The following is a 26,839-nucleotide window of genomic DNA, read 5'->3' as shown; positions in this document are numbered from 1 at the left end:
ACGTAGAAAATTCCGTAAAACTCATCATTATTGAATGTGACACAGGAACTCCAATTCTAAAAGAAAATATAATTTCCTGACAACAAAATCTGAATGCAGGAAAACTGATGAAAATATTTGTTTTAGGCATCTATATACAAGGGTTATCCAGAAAGTAGATTACGTTTTGGAATTAAAAATGAACAAAGTACAGAAGAAAACATTTACCATATGCAGTTGAAAGCCACACCCAAATACCACTTGTGCCGTCGCGCCTGGGGCTATAACTCTTAGTGAAAGAGGCATGGACGTGGCATCTTTCCCCAGGGGATTGCTTCTTGCCCTCCTTTAGGGAAACTGGGACTCCCAAGGACCAAAACACTGTAGATAACTCAAAAACTGGTTTTATTGTTCACAAAAGGTTATCCCTTTAAGGCAATTAGCTGGAAGTTTCAAAGGGGTAAAGGAAAATATACATTACAGTCTTTGGTTATCTTAAGTCCAAGGAGTTTTGCAGCTGAGAAGCTGTTCCAGGTCCCTCTTTCTCAATGGCTGTGAATGCCGGAGCAATCCTCAGCCTCAGTCCAATGGCCTATGTTTGAAGACCCAGTTTCCTTTGGTGCTAGAGAACTGATTTGAAGGCGCTTGAGACTCCTCAACATCATCCAGGTTGGCCCTGAACATGAAGCATAGGTCTCAAGGGTAAGAACCTCAGAATTGGTGCTGAGAGGTAACTTAATCAAGGGCTTTTAGAGCCAAGTCTCTCTCTCACGCCCATCTGGTAGAAAACTTGATGGTGGAATGCAAAAGGAAACACTGTCCTACTCCAGGAAGAGGTGGAGCCAAACAATTGAGCTAAGGAAGCAATATAACTGGTGCAAACAACATTGATTGACAGCTATAAATAACTAATCAACTACATTTACAGGGTAAAGGCAAAATCAGGCATGATACAACAATTCAAATCTTGCAACTTACAGTTCGACATATAGATGGCGCCACTCGTGCCGTCACACCACTTCTCAACATAGTCGCAATTCAAATCTAGGCACTTATCATAGCGATGAATGAGCTTGACAACTCCTTCCCCACAAAACTCTGCCACTTGCGTCCTCAATGCAGCGCTTTGGCGACGATGCACAGCTGCGGGAAGGGGTGACAGGCTGTTTGAGGACTCAGAGTTTTGTGGGGAAGGAGTTGCCATCGCTATGATAAGTGCCTAGATTTGAATGGCGACTATGTTGAGAAGTGGTATTTGGGTGTGGCTTTCAACTGCATATGGTAAATGTTTTCTCATATACTTTGTTCATTTTTAATTCCAAAATGTAATCTACTTTCTGGATAACCCTCGTATATAAGTCAGATTAAGGACACCAACTGTCCAAAATTTGCATAGATAGACCTTTTCATAAGAGGCCATCATCTTTTCAAACCTACTGTAATTAGATCTAAATCTACCATATTAAAGCAAATATGCCCCATCATTTATGAGGGCAAAGAGAACTAAACCAGCCCAGAGAACATCATGGAGAAGAATGAGGATATCAAGCCTTCAAAAACAAGCGCTTGTTTATACAATGGGGGTTCCACCAAGGGCAAAAGCTAAAAATAAAACCACACTCAGGGGATTTGGAAGGAAGCACAACTTAAAACAAAGCAGCATGACATTTAATCTGACTCACTACAGTGACCAAATTTTAGTACCCAGTTTCCTTCTGAAATTAACTTCCTAGATTTCACAGTAGCAGAGAAGTTTTGATAGTTTTGACAATGACAAAACTATCAGGGTATTGTGTATTGTGAAATGTTAAAAACAATCTGGATTCAGCAATGATGGAGTTAATGAGAGTCTGCTATGATTGATGTATCACAGGACCAATGGGGTCAAGTGTGTTTTGACCGGGACCGTACTATCTTGGTTCCTGTGGAATGCGAGGGAGCAAGGTTTCCTGTGTAGAGCGGAGAACAGCGATGAGCAATGTGCTGTGTTAGTGCATGAGTTTTTCGGAAAGGACTCATGGAGGGGAAAGGACTGAATTTGCTCTATCTGTAAATAGATCATGTAAATAAAGATAATCAACAGTTGGACTTCGTCTGCTGGAGTGAGTTTGTCCAGTGCTGTTTTCCACACCGGGAGACAGTCTGGAGAGAAGGAGGCAGACCGGGATGGTGAATTTTTGGATTTCACTCTGCTACCCATCATCCCCGCTGACATTGGGTTATGGGCCCAGGCCTCCACGCTTCCTGCTGCGCAGTAGATGGAGATGCTGATGGCTGGTGAGCTTTCAGCAACTGTGCGACTGTGAGAGGGATTCCAGAGACGGAGGGGACCCGAAAGAGAGCTCCAGTGAAGCTGCAGGAGAAGATTGTGACCGCCTGAGTCTGCACTTGAGTAAGTGGCAGTACGGCTTAATCTCGGGGACCGCGGGCCACGGAGGCAGCTGATTCACAGGGAGCTTGGGGTGTTGAATCTTGATGGCAGAGATGGCTGGAAAAAGCTTCATTTCCAGCATGGAAAAGCTATCTGATGAAAATTATGCATCGTGGTCTGTAATGATGCGGTCTTTACTCGAAGCACAGGATTTGCAAAATACACTCGATGGTTCAGATCAAAATGCTGAGCACAGGAGGAAAGCCAAAGCATATTTGATACTGTGCCTCCAACCAAACCAACTTGTCCATGTGAGAAATAAGGATACTCCTGAAGAGATTTGGCAAGCTTTAAGAAATGTCCATGAGAGAGAGACTTGCATGTCTCAAATGATTTGGACTAAGAGGCTGTTTTCAGCAAAACTTGTTCAGGGCCAAGATGTCAGAAAACATTTGGACAATCTAAAGCAATTATTGATTGGAGCTGAGGAAAGAGGCCTACAATATTCTGAAGCACAGAAGTGTTATCTGGTGCTGTGCAGCTTGTCTGAGGACTGGGACTTTCTGGTACATTCTTTCCAGAATGTGAGAGTCCAGGATTTAACTTTGGATTCAGTGTGTGGGAGAATCCAAGAGGAAGTGGACCGGAGGGCATTTGAACAAGTCCAGAAGCAGACGATGGTGCAGTGCGACCAGGAGGGGGCGCAAGCGGCCAGCTTTGGTCCTGATGGTGTTCCTGGGAATCATGAGGAGGTTGCAGTACATCAGGTCAAAACACGGCGGTGTTTTGTCTGCAACAGGCCAGGGCATTTTGCCAGGAGTTGCCCAAACAACAAGGCAAGAAGTTCTCGTGGGAACAGAGGGGCTAAGAATTTGTCAACAACAACTAAGCCCCAAGTGTTTATGGCTGCGGTGAATGGAAGGATCACCGAAAAGAACAAGTGGTATTTGGACTCAGGTTGTACACACCATGTTGTTACAAATATTAAACTTTTGAAAAACAGAAGGGATGTGTCTGGAACAGCAGTGACTTTGGCTGATGGAACTGAGAGGAAGTTCAACAAATGTGGCACTGTGTTCATCCCTTGCTTGAATGTGGATTGGGAAAATGTACTCTACATCCCAGAACTGAGTTCTAATTTGTTAAGTGTGGCTACCTTAACTGAGAACGGATATAGAGTCATTTTTAGCGGAATCTATTGCTATATACAGAGAGATGGATGAGTAGTCGCAAAAGGTGTAAAAAGGAACAAAATGTATATGATGTTTGACAAAAATAACTTTCCAGATGGGGCACAAGTCTATTGTGTGAAACAGAAAATTATGCATGACAGTTGTATCCATCATCTTCACAGAGCGATGGATCATGCACGTGTAGAGGTGCTCAGAAAAACTTTAGAAATATGCACAGATTTTGAGTGTGAGAAATGTGAAAATTTATTAGACTGTGCAGTTTGTTCAGAGATGGGAATTGAATCAAAAGAGCATCCAAAAGGATCTGGAATTAAGACCCAGGAAATGTTTGAAATGGTCCATCTATATGTAACAGAATCTGATGTAAAAAGCCAGGGAGGTTCTCAATTTACTTTGCTGTTAGTAGATAGGCACACGAGATTTGGATATATTTACTTCCTTAAGGATTTGAAGGAAGCTGTTGTAAAGGTGTCTAATTGGATAGACATGGTTCAAAGGGTCTATGAACAGCATGTAGGTCAAATAGTTTTTGACAAAGGAGTTAATGTGTGTAATGAAGAGATGAAGAAAATGTTGAGTGAAAGGAATATAGGTTTTAAAAATGTAAAATCAAATAAGTCAAATGAAGAAGGTGTGGCTCAAAATAGGATGAAGCAAATTCTTCACATGAATGAGTGTTTAATTAGAGATTCCAAAAGCTCAACTAAGAATTGGCCAGAGTGTTCACACACAAGTAATTACATTTTAAACAGGTTATGGGATGAGGAATTGGATGACATCCCATTTAGGAGAATGTACAAAAACCCCCCCAAAATATAGGATATCTAAAAGTATATGGTCAAAATGCTAATGTATTAGTTCCAGCCAACCAAAGGAAAAAGGGTGACCCTAAGTGGAGGAGGATGCAGTTTTTAGGCTACTACCAAGACAAGCTTAAATTTCACAGTGGTCTTGGGAGGCTTATTTTCTCAAAGAAGGCGTTCTTTGAGAAGGATGAAGGCTGGGACAGGTTGCAATTGAACAAAGAGATGTTGTTTAATAACAATTCCACAAAAGAAGCGGAGGTACAGAAAGCTTCAGGTGGAGGGGGTTCTGTTGTTGAAAAGGATATGCAACGAACCATTAAGGAGGAGATGGTTACTCCAGTGAAACATGGGGAAGTACAGACTCCCCAGAAGAGTCAGAAGAGAGGGGGTAAAGGGAAAAAAATCACCTAAGCTTTAGAGTGAAGAGCAGGTGACAGAAAAAAGTGAAGATATATCACTTCTTGAGACCGAGATTGAATCAGTTGATCAGTGGTCTCCAACTTGTCAATTGGCACAGGTGTTACCAAAGCGCCAGAGATGCAAAAACATTGTGCCTGTTTATTAGTCTGAAAGGAAGTTGAAATATGTATATATGTTCAGAGAGAGTTAAATCAGTTTTGTGAATAATTGTGATGAAAAATAAAGATGTAAAAGAGATAGAGAGTGAGAGAAAGAACTCTCTAGAGTTTTTTGGGTGAAGTTTGATTATGTAATGAATTGGTTTTAAGAAATTAGATTTTAAGAGAAATTGAAATCCATGGTTAAGCCAGCAGTGGTTGTAATATAACCTGGCAGCATCAAATGAATCTATGTGGCACAATGAATTAAGTTTTCAGAGGTTGGGAAAACTATTGATTAATGAAGTGAAGCATCAGTGTATTAGGTTATGGTTCTGGCATCGATTGTGTTAATAAAGATGCAAGAAGAGAGTTGATGTATTGTGATCAAAACAATTTACATGTGATTGAAAAAGACTGTATGTATACATGTTTTATCTTGTGGAAGTTCAAGAGAGATTGATCAAATGTGTAGAGTGTTAAAGTATATGTAGAGAATTGATTTGAACATTTCGGAGGGGAATTGTCAGGGTATTGTGTATTGTGAAATGTTAAAAACAATCTGGATTCAGCAATGATGGAGTTAATGAGAGTCTGCTATGATTGATGTATCACAGGACCAATGGGGTCAAGTGTGTTTTGACCGGGACCTACTATCTTGGTTCCTGTGGAATGCGAGGGAGTAAGGTTTCCTGTGTAGAGCGGAGAACAGCGATGAGCAATGTGCTGTGTTAGTGCATGAGTTTTTCGGAAAGGACTCATGGAGGGGAAAGGACTGAATTTGCTCTATCTGTAAATAGATCATGTAAATAAAGATAATCAACAGTTGGACTTCGTCTGCTGGAGTGAGTTTGTCCAGTGCTGTTTTCCACACCGGGAGACAGTCTGGAGAGAAGGAGGCAGATCGGGATGGTGAATTTTTGGATTTCACTCTGCTACCCATCATCCCCGCTGACAAAAACACCATTGGGAGGCTTTGAAAGATTTTTTACACATCCAGGGAAAACAAGTATGTACCGTATATACTCGAATATAAGCCAAGTTTTTCAGCCCTTTTTGGGGCTGAAAAAATCCTCCCTCGGTTTATATTCGGGTCAAGACAGGCAACGGCGCCTGGAGCTGAGGATCCGAAGCCAACTTAGCAGCGGAGGCTGCACAGGGGCTTCCAGGCGAGGCTCCTATGCAGCGAGGGCTGCTGTTCCTGCCAATCCATCTCCCCCAACCAGCAGGCCATGCAGGAAGAAGAGGAGAAATAGCAGAGGAGGCACAAGGGACACTGCCCACCCCCATTTCTCCTTTCTTCCTCCTCCGGTCAGGCTGGCCATCTGGAAGGATGAGAAGAAGAGGAGAAACGGGGGAACACCCCTTTCTCCTCCTTTTCCTCCTCCCGTCCAGCTGGCCATCTGGAAGGAAGAGGGGATGGAAGTGTGGAGCAGATGCTCCCTGCCACGTCCAAGCAGCCGCCTCTGTGCTTCTATTCCCCTCCCTGCTTTCCAGGTCTCCCTTTTGGGGACGGGGAGAGGAGGAGGAGGAGGAGGGAGAAGGAGGAAGAGGAAGGAGAGCAGGCAGGTGGCTCTCCCAAGCAGCCCCTTCCAAAGAGCCAAAGGAAGGACCCCCACCCACAATTTCCCTCCCCATGCTTTCCCCTTCCTCTCTTCCAATCTCAGTTTTCCCCTTTTACAGCACCCCTTTCCCATCCCACTCTTCCCTTTTTCTAGTTTCCCCCTTTTATCCCAGTCTTTACTATCTCCATGTCCCAGCCCATCTCTCTCCATTTTCCATCCCAGCCATTCCCAGGTTCCAGCCTCTTTCCCATTTCAGTTTTGCCCCTTTCCACACTGCAGTTTCCCACTTTCCATCCCCCTTTCCCTCTCAACCTTTCCTAGCTTCCAACTTCTCTTTCCCACCTCAATCTTTCCCCTTTCCATTCTTGACCCTTTCCCACACCAATCTGTCCTACTTTTCCAGCTACCCCCTTGCCACCTAATTTTCCCATTGTTTCAAACACCCCTTCCCATTCCAATTTTTTCTCATTTCCAGTCTTTCTCACCGCCCCCCCCTTCCCAAGTCAGTCTTTCCCACTTTTTCTTACTTATATACATACAGCACCTTTTCCAAAATGTATACTGTAGTTAAAATAATCTATGGGGATTATTATTGTTTTTTGTTGTTGTTATATTATTATTATTGTTGTTGTTATTACTACTACATTTATTATTATTATTACATTATTATGTTGCTCTATTTTTATTTTTATTAAATTTATTATTTTTCTATATTGTTATTATTAAATTTATTATTTTTCTGTTACTGTTATTACATTTATTATTTTACTCATTATTATTACATTTAGTATTTTTCTCTATTATTATTTTACTCTTTAATATTATATTAATGAATTTATTATTTTTCCTCTAATATTGTTACATTTATTATATTAGTTTGTTATTATTATTACATTTATTATTTTACTCTATTTATTATTACTGTATTAGATTTATTATTTTACTCATTACCATTATTGTTGCTATTACATTTTTTATTTTACCCTATTTATTATTATTGTAAGGATAAGTAAGCACATTTACCAGTACATTGAAGGAGGTTAGAATAATGATTTAATCAGAGGTGGATACTCTTATTTTAAAATTACAGTTTTATGTAAATATTCAAAAACACTTAATCTACTGATGCCTCAATTAATGTAATTTTATTGGTATCTATTTTTATTCTTGAAATTTACCAGTAGCTGCAGCATTTCCCACCCTCAGCTTATACTCAAGTCAATAAGTTTTCCCAGTTTTTGTGGTAAAATTAGGTGCCTCGGCTTATATTTGGGTCGGCTTATACTCGAGTATATACGGTATTCATTCTTAATAACAAGTGCCCCCTTCCAGTGTAGACTGTGTGTGTGTGTGTGCGCGCGCGCGCGTGTGTGGTGTGTCTGTATGTGTATTCATGTTGCCTGTTGATTTATGGTGACCTCTTGAACTACATCATGTTTTCTTAGGCAAGAAATACTCAGAGATGGTTTGCCACTGCATTCTTCTGAAAGACAGCATATCACACCTTTGCATTCCTTGTTGGTCCCTCATCTAGATACTAGCCAGGACTGACTCTACTTAGAGTTCAAAATAAGATGGAATCTGGTGTCTTTCTAGGCCTTACTGTACTGCCCAGAAATCCAGATTATATGGCATTCTCCCTATCAGTACAAGACAGCCACAAAATATTAACTTGATGGTTTCATTTAACATTTTGATAACCAAATTAAGGGACTATCAACTCCAAGAAGCGACTTGCCTCAATTCACTTCTGACACGATAAAAAAAGCCCTCCAAGGTCAATACTAGCACACAGCAAAATAATGACTAGATTTTGACCTCTTGGTCAATTAAATATAAAGCAACTTCTTATTTTTCTCTTTCATGGCCAGTCATGGGAGTCCATTAAGATTCCACACAAACATTAAAGGAAGCCACTTCATGGACAAACTTCCTACAGTGGCACTCTAGATACCATCAAAATAATACCATAACAAAATAGGTCTCCTTCTCTGAGAAGGCTCCTATAAGCAGGCAACAACATTACAATCACCACCACAACAGCCCTGCTCGGATTAGGCTATTTTTGGCTTGAAAAATCGCATCAGAGGCAAGTAGATCCTAGAACAGTTGCCAACAGGGTGCCTTAAACTACCACTGCAACAAATCTGATCAATCACACAATTCTTTTCTTGGAGAAGAGTTGCTGCAATGATAGATTCCTGCATCTGGCTTCTCTATGAAAAAGGCAGGCAGATATACAAAAATAGCTTTTTTTGGAGCCATCAAAAACTGCTGCTTATTAAGTGTATATATCTTGGTGACTGTACTTATTAAGCATTTGAGAGGGTTCGCACACATGTCTCTAGTAATTTTTCTCTACACATCTGCTCCTGAATCTATTTCTGTACATTATGACAAAAACAATACACATAGAATAAAACCATGTAAGCCACAAAAACAGACAGCAACATTCTGAATCCTAGTTACCACCTGAAAATACATTACCTTTCTCCAAGTGTATATAATCTGATTCAACCAACATTCATATGTGAAGCTTCCCTGAGATATTCTATCTATCTATCTATCTGTCTGTCTGTCTATCTGTCTATCTATCTAATCTATCTATCTATCTACTGTATATTCATTCATGCAGGAATCAACATGCTTTTCCTATCTTTAACACAGAGAAAGATATTGATTTCACTATATTAGAGATACACTAGAAGCAAAATATGAGAAGAACTCCAACTGGAATATGCATTTTTGTTATCCAGATGGAAAAGATAATCCTTGGTAAATTTTATTGGCCAATTTCATTGCTAAATACAAAATATAACACATTGGCTCAAGCAATATGAATATCTACATATACCCGTCTCATTATATAATACTAATTAATAGAAGAAAATTATCAGGTTTTATTCTGCTGACATTGAAAAAATACCTAATTGAACAGAGCTAGGTTTTACATTTTTGAAATGAGTCCAGTTCATAAAACAAGACCACATTTTAGAAAAAAACTAGCTTGATGTAACACAGATTGATCCTGCCTTAGATGCAACATACAAATTACTAAAACTGAAAAGTAAATTATGTGTATATCAAGGCAGTTAGACAAGGGAGTGGGGTTATTTAAGATTATGCGGGAGGGGCAGACTTGTGCAACATGAATAGTCGAACCAGAGTTGGGTAAAGTGCTAGGGGCCGGGCGGGGCGAATTGGACTGTATGGTAAAAGTACAGCTATACATGGATAATTTTAATCAAAACAAAAACTCTATTATTCTAACTGCATCTTAAAGCTCAATGGAGGAAAATGCATGACATGTATGAGGTCAAGCTATGACTACAACAAAAAAAATTGAGCCCCCCCCCCAAACACACCGCCCTTCATTACATTGTTTGGAAAACAACTGCATTAAGAAAAAAGAAAGAAAAAGGAAAACTTGTGCCTTTTGTTCTGTAGTAAGTTTTAAAATAATTAAAAATATAAGGAAAGCAAACATTCATCAGAATAATGTACATACAACATCCTGGAGATTCTGCTGCTTAATAATACCATTAAGCATGAGGAAGTTGGAGTCCAAATATAACCAGATTGGAATGGACTTCTATCAAATTAGTACAGATTTGCAATGACTCTGTTCAACAGATGCTTTCTTTGAAGTTTTGTTTGGCTCAAGATCTCAATGCCCCTTTTGGGATGTTCTATTGTAAGGTATGGTTGCAGAGTCATAAACTTTACTAAGGCTTCAAGGCTTAATATTCTTAACATATTTTTCATAGATACTTCAGAAGTCTTTCATCAGCTCCCACTAATGCAGTGATTTCTTGGGATCTGTCAGAAGGAGAAAAAAGCCTTTTCTTGATCTTTGTCTAGCAGGACCTCTGTACGCTGCACTGTTTCAGAGGAACCAGATGGGAATGGCAGTCAATTACCATAAATCTTGGAGGTCCCCCCTATCTGCCGATGTGTAAATATCTTTTTGTTTCTTCAGAATAGTACTCATTGAGCAGTCAATTAGATAAATAGGGTACACATGTTTCTCCAGACAGCTTAGACACAGCACAACAATGGCCAAACACATCACATGCATGTATGAATTTATTATATGGAAAAAAGAGAAAAAGAGCTTGGAGCTCCAGACATGTACATTACTGAGTCCATTCAGTATGCTGAATTTAAATGAGACAGGGAGAGCAACAATAGAGGTCTTTACGATAATAGGCCCACTGATGTATAGCTCTTTGGTGAACCCAGAAGATGCAAACAAGCTCATGTGCCAACTGTTTTTGTATTCATGACTTAGTAATGTAGAAACAGATAGAGTCAAAGTAATGTCCCTGCACTTTTAGAGATCATGGACAAAAGAACTAAAAATTAATCCTTTAAAGATTTCTCCCTCCTATCCTATGTTGTGAAAATTCTGCGGCTTTTAATATCCAACTTGCAAAAAAGAAGAATGCTGTAAAGAGTGAAAGAATTTACTATGGTAAAAATAAAGTTCCAAATGCTCATTAAAGACTGATCAGCCAATATAATAGTTGAGATAGGTCTATTGTAATTAATATTATTATTACAATAACAAACAAAGAAACAGCAAAAATTTGCACCATTACCAATAGTAACAGGAAAAAATGTATATTTAAATAATTCGTACACAAGCAACTGTGCACATATAACTGTGCAGGAATGTAGCTCTTATTAGACTATTACCTGTATGAGGTGGATGTCTCTCTGGTAGAATTAAATGCTGAAAATTAATAATACAAACAGCTTCAGCTCCTAACCATCTGTCAGAAACAGCCCGAATGTAGTATTGGGATGGAAGTGGTTCAAAAATTGGGATTGTGAATACTAAGAGCTGAGTTTCTTTTGTAATGACCTACAGTAAATAAAACAAACAGAACGATGAATACTCTCCAGATCGATAAAAAACATTACTCAATTTCCTGATGTATATATATAAAAATGTAAGCAGGTTAGAAAACTATGCTTGCTTGTATTTACAAAACTAGAGAAATCCAGTTGTGTTTCAGGAATAGGAGAAAATTCTTTTTTTATTAAATGAGATCGTTTGATGGAACTATAACTAGTAATAATCTATATTGACAAGGATAATAGAAGGAATCATCACATATTTGATTTTTCATCTGTGAGTAATTGTCCCTTCAGAGGTGAAGGTAAGGCAAATCCTTGATTTGATTTGATTTTTACAGTGAGGTCCCTAAACGGTTATATAGAAAGCCAATTTTAGCAGGGGAATCTGCAAATGAAATTCAGATAGATACTGACTACTTCAATATCACTATGTTACAATATTTATATCAAATTGATGCTTATGAAACTGTTTCTGATTACTATTATGCATTGCATATTTACCAGCTTTTTTTGAATAATAAAATATTCTGAATGGTAAATGTGATCATTGACTGGGTCTTCTACCCAAATCCACCAGGGCTCTCCACCTGTTCCATGCACCTAGGAGGCAAAGAAAATTGCTATTAATCTGAAAATATTCATTAGGTCTCTCATGACTTTCACCCTGTGTGTTATAAACTGGAGGATGCACTATTTTGACAAAAGAAATAATATTTTTTAAATGTTGGTAAAAACATTTTGTAACACCAGTATGCCTAACACTAGCAGGACATCTTTAAATTTATTCAGTGTTTAATGGAAGGCCTCTTTTTACTACTTATCTACTCTCATTCAAGAATACATGGGGCTAGCAGGCTTTTTATAAAAGCTATGCTTTATGGCATTATAGATGATGGAATTTTGAACTCTGTTGGGTAAAATGTGTGCAAGTAGTTGACAACATTATAACTCTGTTCATACCTTGGAGTAGATATGAAGCTTAAAATGGGGCATAGGTGCCTTCCCCCGGCATCCAATTGACACCACAAATAGTGAAGTCCACTCACCTAGTGTATGATTATGATTAATATAACATTACATCATTTAAGCATTAAACTTGCATGAAGGCTTGGAACAATAAGAATTAGAATATATTTTACTAGTGACTGTTGTGTACTAGTTAGAGCAGTACTCTCTCCAAACGTTTTATACTTTTATAGTTTTACCTGATCGTTCCACTTGAAATCAGAAGTAATGCTCAGCCTAACTCTCAGCACAGTACGTGTAATTGGCTGAATAGTTGCTTCCATTATAATGGAGGGTATTTGATGAACACACTGTTTGACCTTTAATCCAATATTCACATGATGGAGCATATGTCCTGTAAATAAATAAAAAAACCTGAAAAGGTTGACATTTACCAAGAAGGAAATGAGATAACTACATAACAGAAGCTTTAAACACATCTAACGATAAAATGTTTATGCTAGTTTATGTGTTGGTCCTATGATAAATGAACTCTTTTTGACTTAGCATGTTTGAATATAAAGAGGTTCATCCAACCGTGTCAGTCTGCTAAGAAAAGGACACCAACTTAGGATGCATTCCCTCTCGTTTCTGCAACCCCCACATATCCTCCAGAGTAGATCTGGGGGGGGGGGGGGAACAAGGGAGAAGATAACATGAGGAATTCATACTATGGTACTGGGCTTGAAGTTGGCTATAGTCCAAAAGAATAAATGATTTAGTGTTTTATAGCTCAGAAAACAATACTTTAAAATTTTTGGTCAGTAATGGGTTTAAATATTTATTAAAAATTGTATCATGTAACCTACCTATTGGAGCCCCTGATGGCGCAGCAGGTTAAATCGCTGAGCTTCTGAACTTGCTGACTGAAAGGTCAGCAGTTTGAATCCGGGGAGCAGGCTGAGCTCCCACTGTTAGCCCCAGCTTCTACCAACCTAGCAGTTCGTAAACATGCAAATCTGAGTAGATCAATAGGTACCTCTGTGGCAGGATGGTAATGGTGCTTTACCTAACCTAGCAATCTAGCAGCCTCCTCACCCCAATAACTTTTTGACCTGGGACTTAGAATCAAAACTATATCTTTATTTTATGTGCTTGAGTAAATAAGCACATTTGCAATTTTGAAGCTATAGTAAGTTTTTGACTAAGTACTAGACTATTTGTTGTTTCTATTGCAACAAAGTAACATCACCAAAGAGAAACTTGTCTTAAACTCTATGGATCTGCTATTAATACAGACAATACTAAACAAGATGCACAAAAAAGGAGAATTTCTATGCTTATTAGTACTATTTATGTGTCAGTTAATATAAATTTACAGTTGTGTCAAATTAACTTTCCCATAGCTCTAGAAATGGACAGAATTTAAATACAGTAAAAATAAGATGAAGTAACTGAGCTCAAATATCCATGATGCATCTATCCATTTAGCTGTTCTTACCTATTTCATCTTTCCCCATGTCCTTTAGTTTATCCACTGTGAGATTCTTTTGTTCTAATTTGACAAGGACATGTGGTGGCAGGACCGAGAACTGTCTCAAAGGACTGACCCAGCCCCACAATCGCTTGTCAATAATTTTGCTGAGGTTCAGTAACCTGTATGTCATTGCAGGCCAGCGTTTACGAAGGGCTACTTCAAAAAGGGCTCGAACAATACGTGCTGCATTCTGCAGAAAAAACAGTAGATTATAAATTGCAATAAGTGAACTCCTTATCCATCATGGGACAAGCTGGTTTCATGCAGAATGGTTCCATTAGATCTTTAAGGAGTTACTTTTCAGATGACAACTCTTAGAATCACTTGTGGCTATAAGATGCTGTTAAAAAGAACAAATTTTCCAAGCTTTCATGTTTAGAACCTTCTCTGCTGTGGCATCCAGGTTATGAAAAATTCTTCTGGAAAGATTCAGTTGGTGTCTTTGTCAAACACTTAACAGCTGAAGGTGAAACACTGTGCCTTTGAAAACAAAGGGGCTGCTCTTTTTTTGCTTAAGTTTTTTTTGCTGCTTTATCATGCTATTTATGCCACCATTGAGGTTGTCTATTTGTATTTATTTAAAGTAGTTTTACATCTCCTTGGATGCTAAAAACAAATGGTATTGTCAACTAGATTAAACCCACTGAATCAATGAATTTATGTGAGTGTTGGTTTATCGGTCAATAACTGACTCAATGGGTCCATTCTAGGTGGCACAAGCACCTGAACTACAGCTAAACTGCTTTGAACTGAAATGTGATTCCAAAATGCTTTACTTTTAATCAAAGACAAAGAGTAGGAGGAAGAAAAGACACAGTAATAAAAGAAGTGATATAACAGCAACAACGGGTTTGATCACAAGATTTTCAGAGTTCTCCTTTTAACTGAGAAGCCACAGAACAATATTCTAGGTGTGTTCTAGGCCTGCAAGTATATAGATGACAACGGTCAGGTTCAGCAGGCCTCCTGAGCCAGAAAAATATGTCTCATAACAGACATATTTTTCTGTTTTAAAACAGTTGCAGAAGAGTTCTTGGCCATGCAAGGTCAATTTTAAATAGATTACAGGCATGTAAGACTTGGGTACAATCCAGGGTCCATTCACTCCAGGAGCGCACTCACACTACAGAATTATATGGTGCCTCTACTTTGAATTAACATGGTATCATCCCATGGAATCCTGGAACTGGTAAGGTAGGGAGGGACATTAAAATTCACATCACCAAACCACAAGCACTAGATGGGAAAATGGCGGTTAAAATTGAGTAATGGCATTAAAACTGTGTTGTGTTAATGTGTCCCAGGTTTCCAAATCAAATTTTCATGGCAATTGTACATGGATAAAAATCTGTACAAAACTCCTGGTTCTCTGTGTTTCAAACGTAACTCACCGGCAGAGAAATTAATAGCATATTATATAGTTTTTACCTGTGCAACATAAGCAGAATCTGAAATAAGAGAAAAGCTGTCCATCTCTCCTCGGCTAACATAGGTTTGTAGAAGGATATTTATTTTCCCGTAACTGTTCTCCACACCACCTGGAGCGGGAAGTTCACAGAAATCACTCAGCAAGGTTTCCAGCTCTTCTATTTCTTCTTCCCTCACCTGAAATACAAATTAGTAGACTTTGAAAAGGCTGGTGCAACTTGTCAGATTTTCCACATGAAAATTAAATGTCAATTATCTCTGTCAAATGTGTTTTTAAACATTCTACAATTGCTGAAAAACAAGTCTCCCAGCAATGTGCTTAATAGAACCTAATTGAAACTATCTTAATAATGACACAATTGTATTTCATTATGCATCACCTTTTATTAAGGTTGCCATTGACACATAAAAATGTAATATGCCTCAAAAATTAAATCTTCTGACCATACAATCCTCCCACCTGATGAAAATTTCCTTTTTTATTTGACCTCCGTCCTTCTGGATTATTGCAAACTTGAATTAACATTAAATGTGTTCATTAAAATCATATAGTTTGCATGTGGCATATTATGTTCTTAGCTCAAAACTCTGAAGTACTATGATTCATGGTATTAAGGTTTTCACTGTTAATAAGATTAAGTCTTAATACAAGTAAAGAAATATTCATATCTGCAGTTTGAATAATGCATAGTATTTCAAATTCTCATCTGTACTCGCAAAACAGAGCATAAATCTACATATTCTTTGATTTGATGAAAATCTATTAGTCTAAAACTTACTTAAAGAGGGTAAATGTTTGGCACCTGCAGGGAACCACCTAGAGGCAGCTTCCATCAAGGTCTGACCATCTCATTCAGCACAAAAGAAGAGCTGAAAAGTCAGAACTGTCACTTGAACTATTTGTAGGATTCTTTAATTGCTATCCAATTATCTTGCTTCAAGAAGCCCAACTCTGGTTAACAAATGGACAGTTTGCTCACATTAGACCTTCTTCTACACTTCCACACAGCTCAGGAAGAAATTTGTTTGATGTTTTGTTTGATGTTTGATGCACCTTTGTTTGATGTTTTTATTATGGGACAACATCATAATTATCTCCAGAATGTCACTTTTGCTGTTTGGGAAGGGAGAACCTGCCTGTCTACCAGCTACATAGTCAGATTGGAGGGGTGGGGGGGAGTTGCTGTAATTATCTTTTTTTTTGCAACAGAAAATTATAATTCTCAACTGCCAAAGCAAAAGCACAGGTAGCACAGATCATACCTGAAAAGTGAGAAATGGGTCTCGTTTTTAGTAAAATGCTATTGGGTTTCCATTTCAGAAGGGATTGTCTTTGGCTAAATAAATACTGTTTTATCAATTGGTTTGAGGGCTCAGTTGACATTGGCTAATGAAATAAAAAGCCAGTGGAACCCCCTCAGCAAGTCAAAGTTCTTCTTAAATAAACACACATACTTTTTGAACTCCTTCCAAAGCAGAACATTTGCTTCCAATTCCCTGGTTTATGTCCATCATTAAGACTATTCAGTTCAAAGGAAGTACAATGATTCAAAAACATAGGTATGATATGGATAGTGAATATAAATTCTGGTTAGGAAATACATTTTGGATGAAAAGAAAGAAAAAAAATAATTTTAATGACATACTAACTGTTACATTTCTATATCAGCAATTCAGTCTGACAGTTCATAGAATTGGCTTTGACAAATACTACAAAGTCAGGGGCACTTCCATGAATTTAGAATAAAGTGAAATATGTGTCAAGCTGACTCTGATGTAAGAGATCACGGAAAAGTTGTATTATCCAAAAACAAATACAAACACTGGAGCCTTTATGTTTATAAAACACCCTTGGACAAGATCTAAGAACTTAATGAATTCATTTAATTATGAAACTGCAAATTCTATCCTTATACCTCACTGAAGAGAAAACTCTATACACAATACACGAGGTTGTGCTTTAAAATATCAGTTCACAAATTTCTTACACAAATAATTTTTAAAGAAAACTGCTTTTAAATAAACTATGAAGTGATCTTACCTTGATCTGTTCAAATTCCTCTGCTTTGGACACTATAGCAAGAATGTCACCTTCTGTCTTATGAGCATCAAAGAGTTCATTGAAAGTCTGCAGGGAGGAAAAGGATTCCACAATAGCTCAGTAAATGTGTTAGTTTTTAAGATGCTTCAAGACACAATTATATCGAGCACATTGAATATATCTGTCCTTTTGTAAATATACACATTTACTCATAAAACGCATGAAGAGGCTTACATTCTCCTGCCCTCCAATATACATACTCCTTTTACTATATTGAACCAAAATACATAACTGACTCACTCAAATGTAGTTTATTCAGGATATTTGGCACTATCTCCCTAACTAAAATGGGACAGGTAATTCTCATCAACAGTTGCAGGGAACTTTCTGTTTATTTTACATCTTATATTTGAAGGCATCAGCTTGAGATGGGTTGCATGAGTCCAATATACAAAGGGGAACTTCCTGACAATGTTGCAATGATTAAGACAGCATTTTTTAAAAAATCCAAATTTAGGTTACAATTTGAATGTATTTCATTATGATGACATTTCTGACTGGATTTTAAACAACCAATACAGAAACTAGAAGTGTTCAAAAAGTAATATATTTCAGGTAAGATTCTCAGAATATGGCTTTAAAATACAGGACAAGAAATGCCAACATATCATTATTTTGCACACATACGTGTAAACATGCAGAAATACTGGATCCCACTATCTCTATTAGACTCAGTGATCTTTCTCCATCTTATTGCAGTGTCCCAAATACAATAAAATTACACTAGAGCAGGTTTTTGTTATTATGGTGGACTAAACATGAGATAATTAGGAAGAAAGGCCTAATTCCACTGGCATTAGATTTGGAAGCACGCCACTGCATACAAACGTACACCATAATGACATTGCTATAATGAATAACAGTTTTTCAGAACAAGTACTGCTATGTAGTACTAGGATTCCTTTTACCACTTGGATGTAGAAATGTTTAATCTGGTGAAGGATAGCTATTTATAATTTTATTAACAATGTTATTAATGAAAGTGCATTCAATGTAACATCCTGGTTTGATTTCAAAGTATAAGAAATAATGCAGAAAAGTAGTACATTACCTCAATTGTATTATATTTAATATAGTAGTGGCTGGCAATTCTGCCGAGATCTGTTGAAGAAAAAAATCCAGTTCTCTCCTCAAAACGAATCATCCGGGCTTTGTCTAGCTTTCGGCCAACTTCAATTACTAGCTGTTCTCTGTGTTTCTCTAAACTTGGATCCATCTAAAATATTGCATGGAAAATTATTCCTCATGTTAAAATGTATGTGTCTGTTCACTCATTTTTCTATATTACTCCTTTCACCACTGTCCTATTTGCTTTTTATCAGACAAAGATCGACATACACATGGAGTACAAAATTAATGAATTCACTGGACAGAGTTCACCCAGATAAACTACCAAGAGAAAACACTTTATATATAAGATAGTCTGTAAATTTATGACATCTTCTTACTCTTCCAAGGTAAAAGACATAGAGCAAACTGTAAATAAGTGAAGCAAGAACAATGGGCTAACACACTGGAGACTCTGAGGAAATTAGCTAGGAGTACCAATTTCAGTTTGGGTGGGAGAAATGCAAAATGTTTAAGAGTGCATTTAATAATTTAAACAGTGTATGTTTTGGATATCTTATAAAAAGACTCAAATATTTAATTTTCTGTTTTTATACTGAATAATAACCAGACTTATATGTAGCTTTGAGGAATACTTTCTTGCGTTGTTAAACACATGGGAAAAGGTTATGATTGCTTGTCTTTCCTTTAGGCATCCCCCAAATCTGTGTTTCCCTCTATGGCAAAAACTACCTGTGTGAAATAGTGAGTTGGCAGCTAATTCCTCTTGTGCTGAGGCAGGCAAAGCGGTTGCCCACTGCTGCAGAATAAAGGCTGAGACACAGAGTAGTTGGAGAGAAATATTTGACTCCATAAATAAATCTTTCTTCTATATGTAGTACATATGAATGCAAAGAGCTTTGAAATTGTTCAGGGATCTTTCAAATTGTATCTTGTGCACACTATCAGACTTGGCAAACTCTTCAAATCTTGCCCTGAGCTATGAGGTTGCAATTTTCTTCTAGAAAGAAAAACTGTAATTCCTTCAAACAAAGGAGGAAAAGGAAACAAGAAAAATGTACCAGAAAACTGAAAAATGTTACCAGTTGCAATCAATAAATAGAGCACAACTATAATTTCTGAACTATATAATAATGAATTCGACAGCTTGCAATGAAGAATTAGAAAACAATTTTTAGAAAAGCATGTTTTAAAGCATTTTAGTTCCTTTTGCAATCAAACTGCAAATTGCTTTTACAAGATTATTAAGACAGTACGTGGCAGAGATGAAATTCAATCAGGAAAATGGTTGAGTCATAATTTATTCTGATTTCTTATTAGAACTTCCTGTGTATAAGTGCATACTCAGTTCAATGTGTGAAGAATTAGCTGGGATATACCGCAATATTTTCCTATCATAATGATAGAGCAAGTCATCCAATGACCCATTTTCCTAAAACGTAAAGGTTTCCATTTAACATTAAGTCTAGTAATGTTCGACTCTGGGGGTGGTGCTCATCTCCTTTTTCTAAGCCGAAGAGCCGGCATTGTTCATAGAGGCCTCCAAGGTCATGTGGCTGGCATGACTGAATGGAGTGCAGTTACCTTCCCACTGGAGTGGTACCTATTGATTTATTCACATTTACATGTTTCTGAACTGCTAGTTTGGTAGACGCTGGGGCTAACAGAGAGAGCTCACCCTGCTCCCCGGATTCGAACCACGAACCTTTCGGTCAGCAAGTTTAGCAGCTCAGTGGTTTAACCCAGTGCACCACCACGGGCTCCCTGTTTTCCAATGACCTGTTTTCCAAATAATGCTATATAGAGTTAGATAAGGGCACTTATCTGATGACACGGGGCCCTTCCAGACAGACCCTATATCCTAGAATCTGATTCCAGGTTTCCTGTTTATCACAGATTATTTCATTTATTCATTTACATCATTTTTACCCCGGCTTTCTCCCTGGGGGACTCAAGGCGGCTTACAATAAATAGGCAAAAATTCAATGCCTACAAAACAGTGTACAAAACAACAATTCATATAAAAGCAGATACCATAACAAAATAAAATCACATTATATAAAATTTTAAACATATCCAAGATTAAAATCCATTCATCCAGAATCCTCAACATAAGTCTTGATACAGGTCATGTAAAGTCCATGTTCTCATTCATTAACCATGTCTTTAAGGCTTTCCTGAAGCCTAGGAGAGTTGGTATCTGCCGTATGTTGCTGAGGAAGGTGTTCCACAACCGGGGAGCCACCACCGAAAAGGCCCTGTCCCTCGTTCCCACCAGCCTTACCAGCGAGGCAGGTGGGACCGAGAGCAGGGCCTCCCCTGATGTTCTAAGAGTTCTAGAAAGCTCATAGGGGGAGATACGTTCAGACAGGTAAGATGGGCCAGAACCGTTTAGGGCTTTATAGGTCAAAACCAGCACTTTGAATTGGGTTCGATAGCATATCGGCAGCCAGTGGAGCTGGCTTAACAAGGGAGTAGTGCGCTCCCTGTAAGCCGCTCCAGTTATTAATCTGGCTGCTGCCCGTTGTACTAGTTGGAGCTTCCAGGCTGTCTTCAAAGGCAGCACCACGTAGAGCGCACTGCAGTAGTCCAAATGGGATGTAACCAGAGTGTGGACCACTGTGGCCAAGTCAGACCTTCCAAGGTACGGGCGAAGCTGGTGCACAAGTCTTAGTTGTGCAAATGCTCCCCTGGCCGCCACCGAAACCTGGGGTTCCAGGCTCAGCCATGAGTCCAGGAGAACTCCCAGACTGCAGACCTGTGTCTTCAGGGGGAGTGTGACCCTGTCCAACACAGGCTGTAACCCTATACCCTGTTAGGCCCTACGACTGACCAGAAGGGCCTCTGTCTTGTCTGGATTCAATTTCAATTTATTGGCCCTCATCCAGTCCGACACAGCGGCCAGACCAGTTCAGGACCTGAACTACCTCCTTAGTGATAGGTGGGAAGGAGTGACAGAGCTGGACATCATCTGCGTACAGATGACACCGCACCCCAAAACTCCTGATGATCTCTCCCAGCGGCTTCATGTATATGTTGAACAACATGGGGGACAGCACTGAACCCTGCGGGACCCCACAAGTCAATGGCTGTGAGGCCGAGCAGGTGTCCCCCAGTGACACCATCTGGGAATGACCCTCCAGAAAGGACCGGAGCCACTGTAAAATAGTACCTCCGAGACCCATCCCGGCAAGGCGTCCCAGAAGGATACCGTGATCAGCGGTATTGAAGGCCGCTGAGAGGTCCAGCAGAACCAACAGGGACACACTCCCCCTGTCCATTTCCTGGCGTAGATCATCGACTAAGGCAACCAAAGCTGTCTCAGTACCATGCCCCGGCCTGAAGCCAAACTGTGTCGGATCTAGAAAATCAGTGTTATCCAAGAATGCCTGGAATTGTGTGGCCACCACACGTTCCACGACCTTGCCCAAAAAAGGGAGATTGGAAATGGGCTGATAGTTATCCAATTGAGCGAGATCCAGTGATGGCTTCTTCAACAGCAGCTTGATCACAGCCAATTTGAGGCTCGCTGGAAATATGCCTTCCCGAAGGGAGGCAGTCGTCACCACCTTCACCCACTCAGCCAATCCCCCTCTGGCTTCTCTCACCAGCCAGGATGGGCAGAGGTCTAGGATGCATGTGGTAGCCCTCACCTCTTCAAGCACCTTGTCCACATCCTCAGGCTGAACCAATTGAAACGAACCCATCAAAATAGGACAAACAGGTGCACTTGTTACATCCTCGGAGACTGCCATTAATATGGTGTCCAAGCCAGAATGGATCAAAGCGACTTTGTCCGCAAAGAACCGAGCAAATGCTTCACAGTGGGCTGCCGAGTTGTCAGGGATCCAGTCTTGGGGGACGGGATCTAACAAACCTCTGACAACTCGGAACAGCTACACCGGACAGTTCTGTGTGGATGCAATATTAGCTGCAAAGAAAGAACACCACACGCGCTCTAGTCCCCTCTTCTTTCGCTTCATCGCTGCCAACTCCTCAGTAAACCAAGGAGATGGTTTAGCTTGGGTACTCGAGAGGGGGTGTTCTGGAGTTATCGTGTCTATTGCCCTAGTCGCCTCCCTATTCCAGAGAGCGACAAGGGCATTGGCAGTATCACCAGCCGAGGTGGCGGGAAACTCCCCAAGAGCCATCAGGAAACTGTCCGGATCCATGAGACTCCTGGGGTGGACCATCTTAATTGGTCCTCGACCCCTGCAGAGGTTAGGGGGTGCAGTAAGTCTAAACCTGATTAGGTAATCGTTGGTCCATGGCAACGGAGCAATGGTAAGCTCCTCCACACCGCCATCTTCCTCCCATCCCTGACAGAAAACCAAGTCAAGCATGTGCCCAGCTCTGTGGGTGGGGCCAGATACTAGTTGGGGCAGCCCCATGGTTGCCATGGAGGCCATGAAGTCCTGAGCCACACCTGAAAGGTTGGTCTCGGCATGGACATTGAAGTCCCCCAGCACTATGAGCTGCTAGGACTCCAATGCCAGGCCAGAGACCACCCCAGCTAGCTCAGGCAGGGAGACTATAGTGCAGCGGGGTGGTCAGTATACTAGCAGAATCCCCAGTCTGTCCCGGTCACCCACCTTCAGGTGGACACATTCTAACAAGGTTGATTGTGGGATGGGGTACCTGGTCAGGGGGGATGGACTCCTTATAGATTACTATGACTCCACCTCCCCTCCCTCCAGATCTTGGTTGGTGCTGCATGGTATAACCTGGCGGACAAAGCTGGGTGAGGTTAACCCCCCCCAGGCTCATCCAGCCAGGTCTCTGTTATGCATGCCAGGTCTGCCCATTCGTCCAGGATAAGATCCTGGATGATAGCTGTTTTTCTGTCGACAGACCTGGCATTCAACAGCACCACCTTTAATCTGGAAGGACCGCCAACCTGGGCACACAAGTTTACCATATCGAGAGGCCGTTTTAAATCTACAAGAACTCTTTTCCTTTCCCTAGGCCAAATTAATTTATGCCTCACTTTCCCGTATTTCCCTCTCTCCTGAATTACTTCTATGGGGACTCCTCGGCTGTTAGATGGCCACCCTCCCCCCACATGGTCCATCATTATGTTAACATCAGCTTTTAAGTAAGATCTTGTTTTTGCTGCGTCACTCTTTAAAGTTAATTAAAATTCTTTCCTTCTCCTTCTCCTTCACCTTGGGAGCAGTGTAGGTCTTATATGCCAGAAGGCTTTGTAACTTCCTCCCTTGTAATCTCCCAAATTTTAAAGTGATATGTGCTAAGGTGATGGGAGCTAAATTAAAATCACTGGGGTATCGGAGGTTCGACTGGAGGTTAAGAAGTGACAAGCTTACAGTTAAAATGATTGCAGCCTCTAGTAAAGTGCCCGAATGCCTCACCATAATCTGTACTTTGTACTATTTGTTGTTTTTGAGGTTACTTGTTGCACCAATTACCCACCAAACCTTCCCACCCCCTAACTGACCCCTCCTTGCTCCCAACTATTACCCTAACTGTTTACTAGCCTCACAGCTGATGTTAATTATAATAGCAACTATACAGTTTATCTCTAAAGTGCATTAGTGCTTATTATTCCGAATGATAGATGCTGTAGTGTTCTTTACTCAATCCAGGATTAGTTCATAGAGCCAGTTCGAATTAATAGAGTCTAATGATATAATATAAGAGGTAGCGCATTAAAGTTCAGTTCCATAAAGTGCAACAGTCAGATTTTGTCCAATAAGTGCTTAATTAAGATGGCTATGTTCCTGAGGTTCAATCACGTGCTAGTGGGGTGGTTTTTTCAAAGTGCATAGCAGATAATTCATACAGTAAGGTGCTTAACAAGGCAGTTGGTTCAGTCTGGTAAAGTGCTTAATAGTAGATGGTACAAGCCACTTGCCTCCACACTGCAGCAGCGATGACACAGCAGTCCTAGGCCTGGTCTAGCAGCAAACGACAATTACACAGAAATGTCATTTTGGCCGGCACTGCGGAAGCAGGAGAAAATGCCCTCCACAGCTTCTGAGCCAAACCCGGTCAGCTCAGGCAATCATGGGGCAGATAAGCCCGGAGGATAAGCACAGTGGGGGCCAGGAGCCAATGGGCCCAGAGTCAGGGGGCGCAGCAACAGCCACAGCAGCGACAACATCTCCTCACTCCTGTGCTATCCGTCGGCCCCAACCGATGGATCCGGCTCCTGGCAATGATTTTAAGCAAATGGCGGCTTTTAGATGTTTCCAGGCGGCCTCCGGAGCGACTCCATAGATGTTTCAGTATATAACCCTCGGAGCAGCCCTGCGGCCTGCCAGTACTGACGCTGTCAGAGCTTCCAGATGCGCGTAGCCTCTGGGCATCTTGGCATCACAGGACTCAGCATCCTTAGCAAACCCAGGCAGCTCAAGATTTATCAGTCGCCGCCCAGCCTCTCCCAAAGCAACCAGGAACAATAGCCACACGTTACAAGCACTTCTGACCTTAACATGATGGTTCAGTGTGAGGAAAGGCTGTAGTTCTTGTGGTCCAGAAGGCAGGCAGCAGGAATGCTGTTGTAGAAGCTCTTACTTTCTGGATTAGCTGGTGCGGACTCATATAATCCAGTTTAAAGCAGAAAACCTGGATCAGATCCTGGGATATAGGGCTTGTCTGGAAGAGTTCACAGTGGGTTTGTGGTATCCACTGGGGTTTGGTTCCAGGATCCCCATGAGTACCAAAATCCCTGAATGCTCAAATCTTATTATATATAGTAAAATGATCCCCTTATATAAAATGCAAAAATCAACATTTCTTTATTGTATTTTTTTTATATTGTAAAGCTGTGAATGATTGAATCCATGGATATAGAATCCATGGATACAGAGGGCTAACTGTATTGGATCATATCCGATGAAGTGTGCTATGTTCCACAATAGCTCACTAAATGTGTTAGCCTTTAAGATGCTTCAAGACACAATTATATATAGCTGATTAATTATATCTGTCCTTTTGCAAATGTATACATTTATTCATAAAATGCATGAAGAGGTTGACATTCTCCTGCCCTCCAATATACATACTCCTTTTACTATATTGAACCAAAATATGTAAAGTTTATATTTAGTATTGAAATAATAACATAGATTGATGGAGAAAGCCAGATTTGAGTCACACACATAATTTAAGGAAAGATGGTTAATTCGACTGTTCCAAGTGTTTTGCTGGATTACTGAGTTTCATTTACAGTATCAAGATAACTGATAAAAATATTTTAGGATGCTTCCCCACCCGCATTTTGTGTTGTGGAATATTTTCCATGTTTTAAAGCACTTTGGTCATGCTGATGTCAGGAAAAACAGCAATGGCAAATATTTAATCTCCCATCACGAAAGGATTACAGAACCAAAAAACAGGTTAGTTTTTTCCCCAAGCATTTTCTACCTGATAAGCCTTGTGACTGATGCCATATACTAATGGGTTTGCTCTCATCCGTACATAAAGGTAAGTATAACTTATCCACTTTACTGCTTCCTCGACATTTGTCACTGTTCCAAGAGCAATCTAAAAGTAGGAAAAAGAAAATGTATGTTAAAGAATTAAAATGGAATAAAGCCCATCATTTACAGAGTTTTTCACGAACAGGATTGCAATCCTCAAGAGTGACATTACAAAGAAATTGTCAGAAACCGACAAATTAAGTGGTTGCAATTAATTTTTAAAAGGAAAAAAGCTGAAGAATGCTTATCCCACAGTTCCATCATTTTCCTTCAAGTCAAGTAAAATATGTCATTTGGGACTTGGCTGGTGGGCAGAGGGAGGAGGGCATTTTATCTCACTTGTTGCTATGTTGCCAAATCTTCCCACAAGATGCATCTTCTTTTATGGGAATGTTTTTTGATTTTGAAAAGCTCAAATAAAAGTATTTATTCTACATTTGGGAAAACAGAATTATTGATTTGCAGTGCTGGTACATCTGCACAAATGCTCTAGCTGGATGTCTACATAATACTGTTTTTTAAATATTAGGAAGGCTTCCCAAATCTCATATTTCTAGTCATGGGGGGAGGGCTGAACTCACAAAGGGATCCCTTTAGAACCAAGTCCTTGGTTTAAATGGATACCCAATGAGATTTACATTTTTTCTTAACACTACATTTACCAAGGCTTTTTTTCCTGTTGCCCTGGAAAAGAGGACTTGGAGCAATGACAGGAAAGGAGATTCTACCTGAACATTAGGAAGAACATCCTGACTGTAAGAGCTGTTCAACAGTGGAACTCACTGTCCCAGAGTATAGTGGAAGCTTCTTCCTTGGAGGCTTTTAAACAGAGGCTGGATGGCCACATGTCAGGAGAGAGCTGATTATCCTTTTTACTGTATGGCAGGGGGTTGGATTAGATGGCACTTGTGGTCTCTTCCAGCTCTATGATTCTATGATTCTTACTGAACAATTGTCAGGTGCCATTTATTTATATATTATTTA

At 39.8% G+C, this 26,839-nt stretch overlaps 1 protein-coding gene across 1 annotated transcript in view; it reads right to left on the bottom strand.

Annotated features, from left to right (window-relative positions):
- ascc3 (activating signal cointegrator 1 complex subunit 3) overlaps positions 1–26,839 on the bottom strand; it is a 370,189-nt gene that overhangs the window by 126,572 nt on the left and 216,778 nt on the right. The window contains exons 17-24 of the mRNA XM_003215509.4: positions 25,800–25,919; positions 18,397–18,561; positions 17,286–17,372; positions 15,245–15,421; positions 13,781–14,006; positions 12,540–12,694; positions 11,836–11,934; positions 11,170–11,338 (exon numbers count right to left, since the gene is read on the bottom strand). Coding sequence (XP_003215557.2) covers positions 11,170–11,338; positions 11,836–11,934; positions 12,540–12,694; positions 13,781–14,006; positions 15,245–15,421; positions 17,286–17,372; positions 18,397–18,561; positions 25,800–25,919 — 1,198 coding nt within the window. The remainder of the gene's footprint in view (positions 1–11,169; positions 11,339–11,835; positions 11,935–12,539; positions 12,695–13,780; positions 14,007–15,244; positions 15,422–17,285; positions 17,373–18,396; positions 18,562–25,799; positions 25,920–26,839) is intronic.

This window comes from Anolis carolinensis, chromosome 1 (genome assembly GCF_035594765.1).
Source record: "Anolis carolinensis isolate JA03-04 chromosome 1, rAnoCar3.1.pri, whole genome shotgun sequence".
NCBI classification, from domain to species: domain Eukaryota; kingdom Metazoa; phylum Chordata; class Lepidosauria; order Squamata; family Dactyloidae; genus Anolis; species Anolis carolinensis.
The sequence above is the reverse complement of the archived record's forward strand: the minus strand, read 5'-3'. Positions and strand labels throughout refer to the sequence as shown.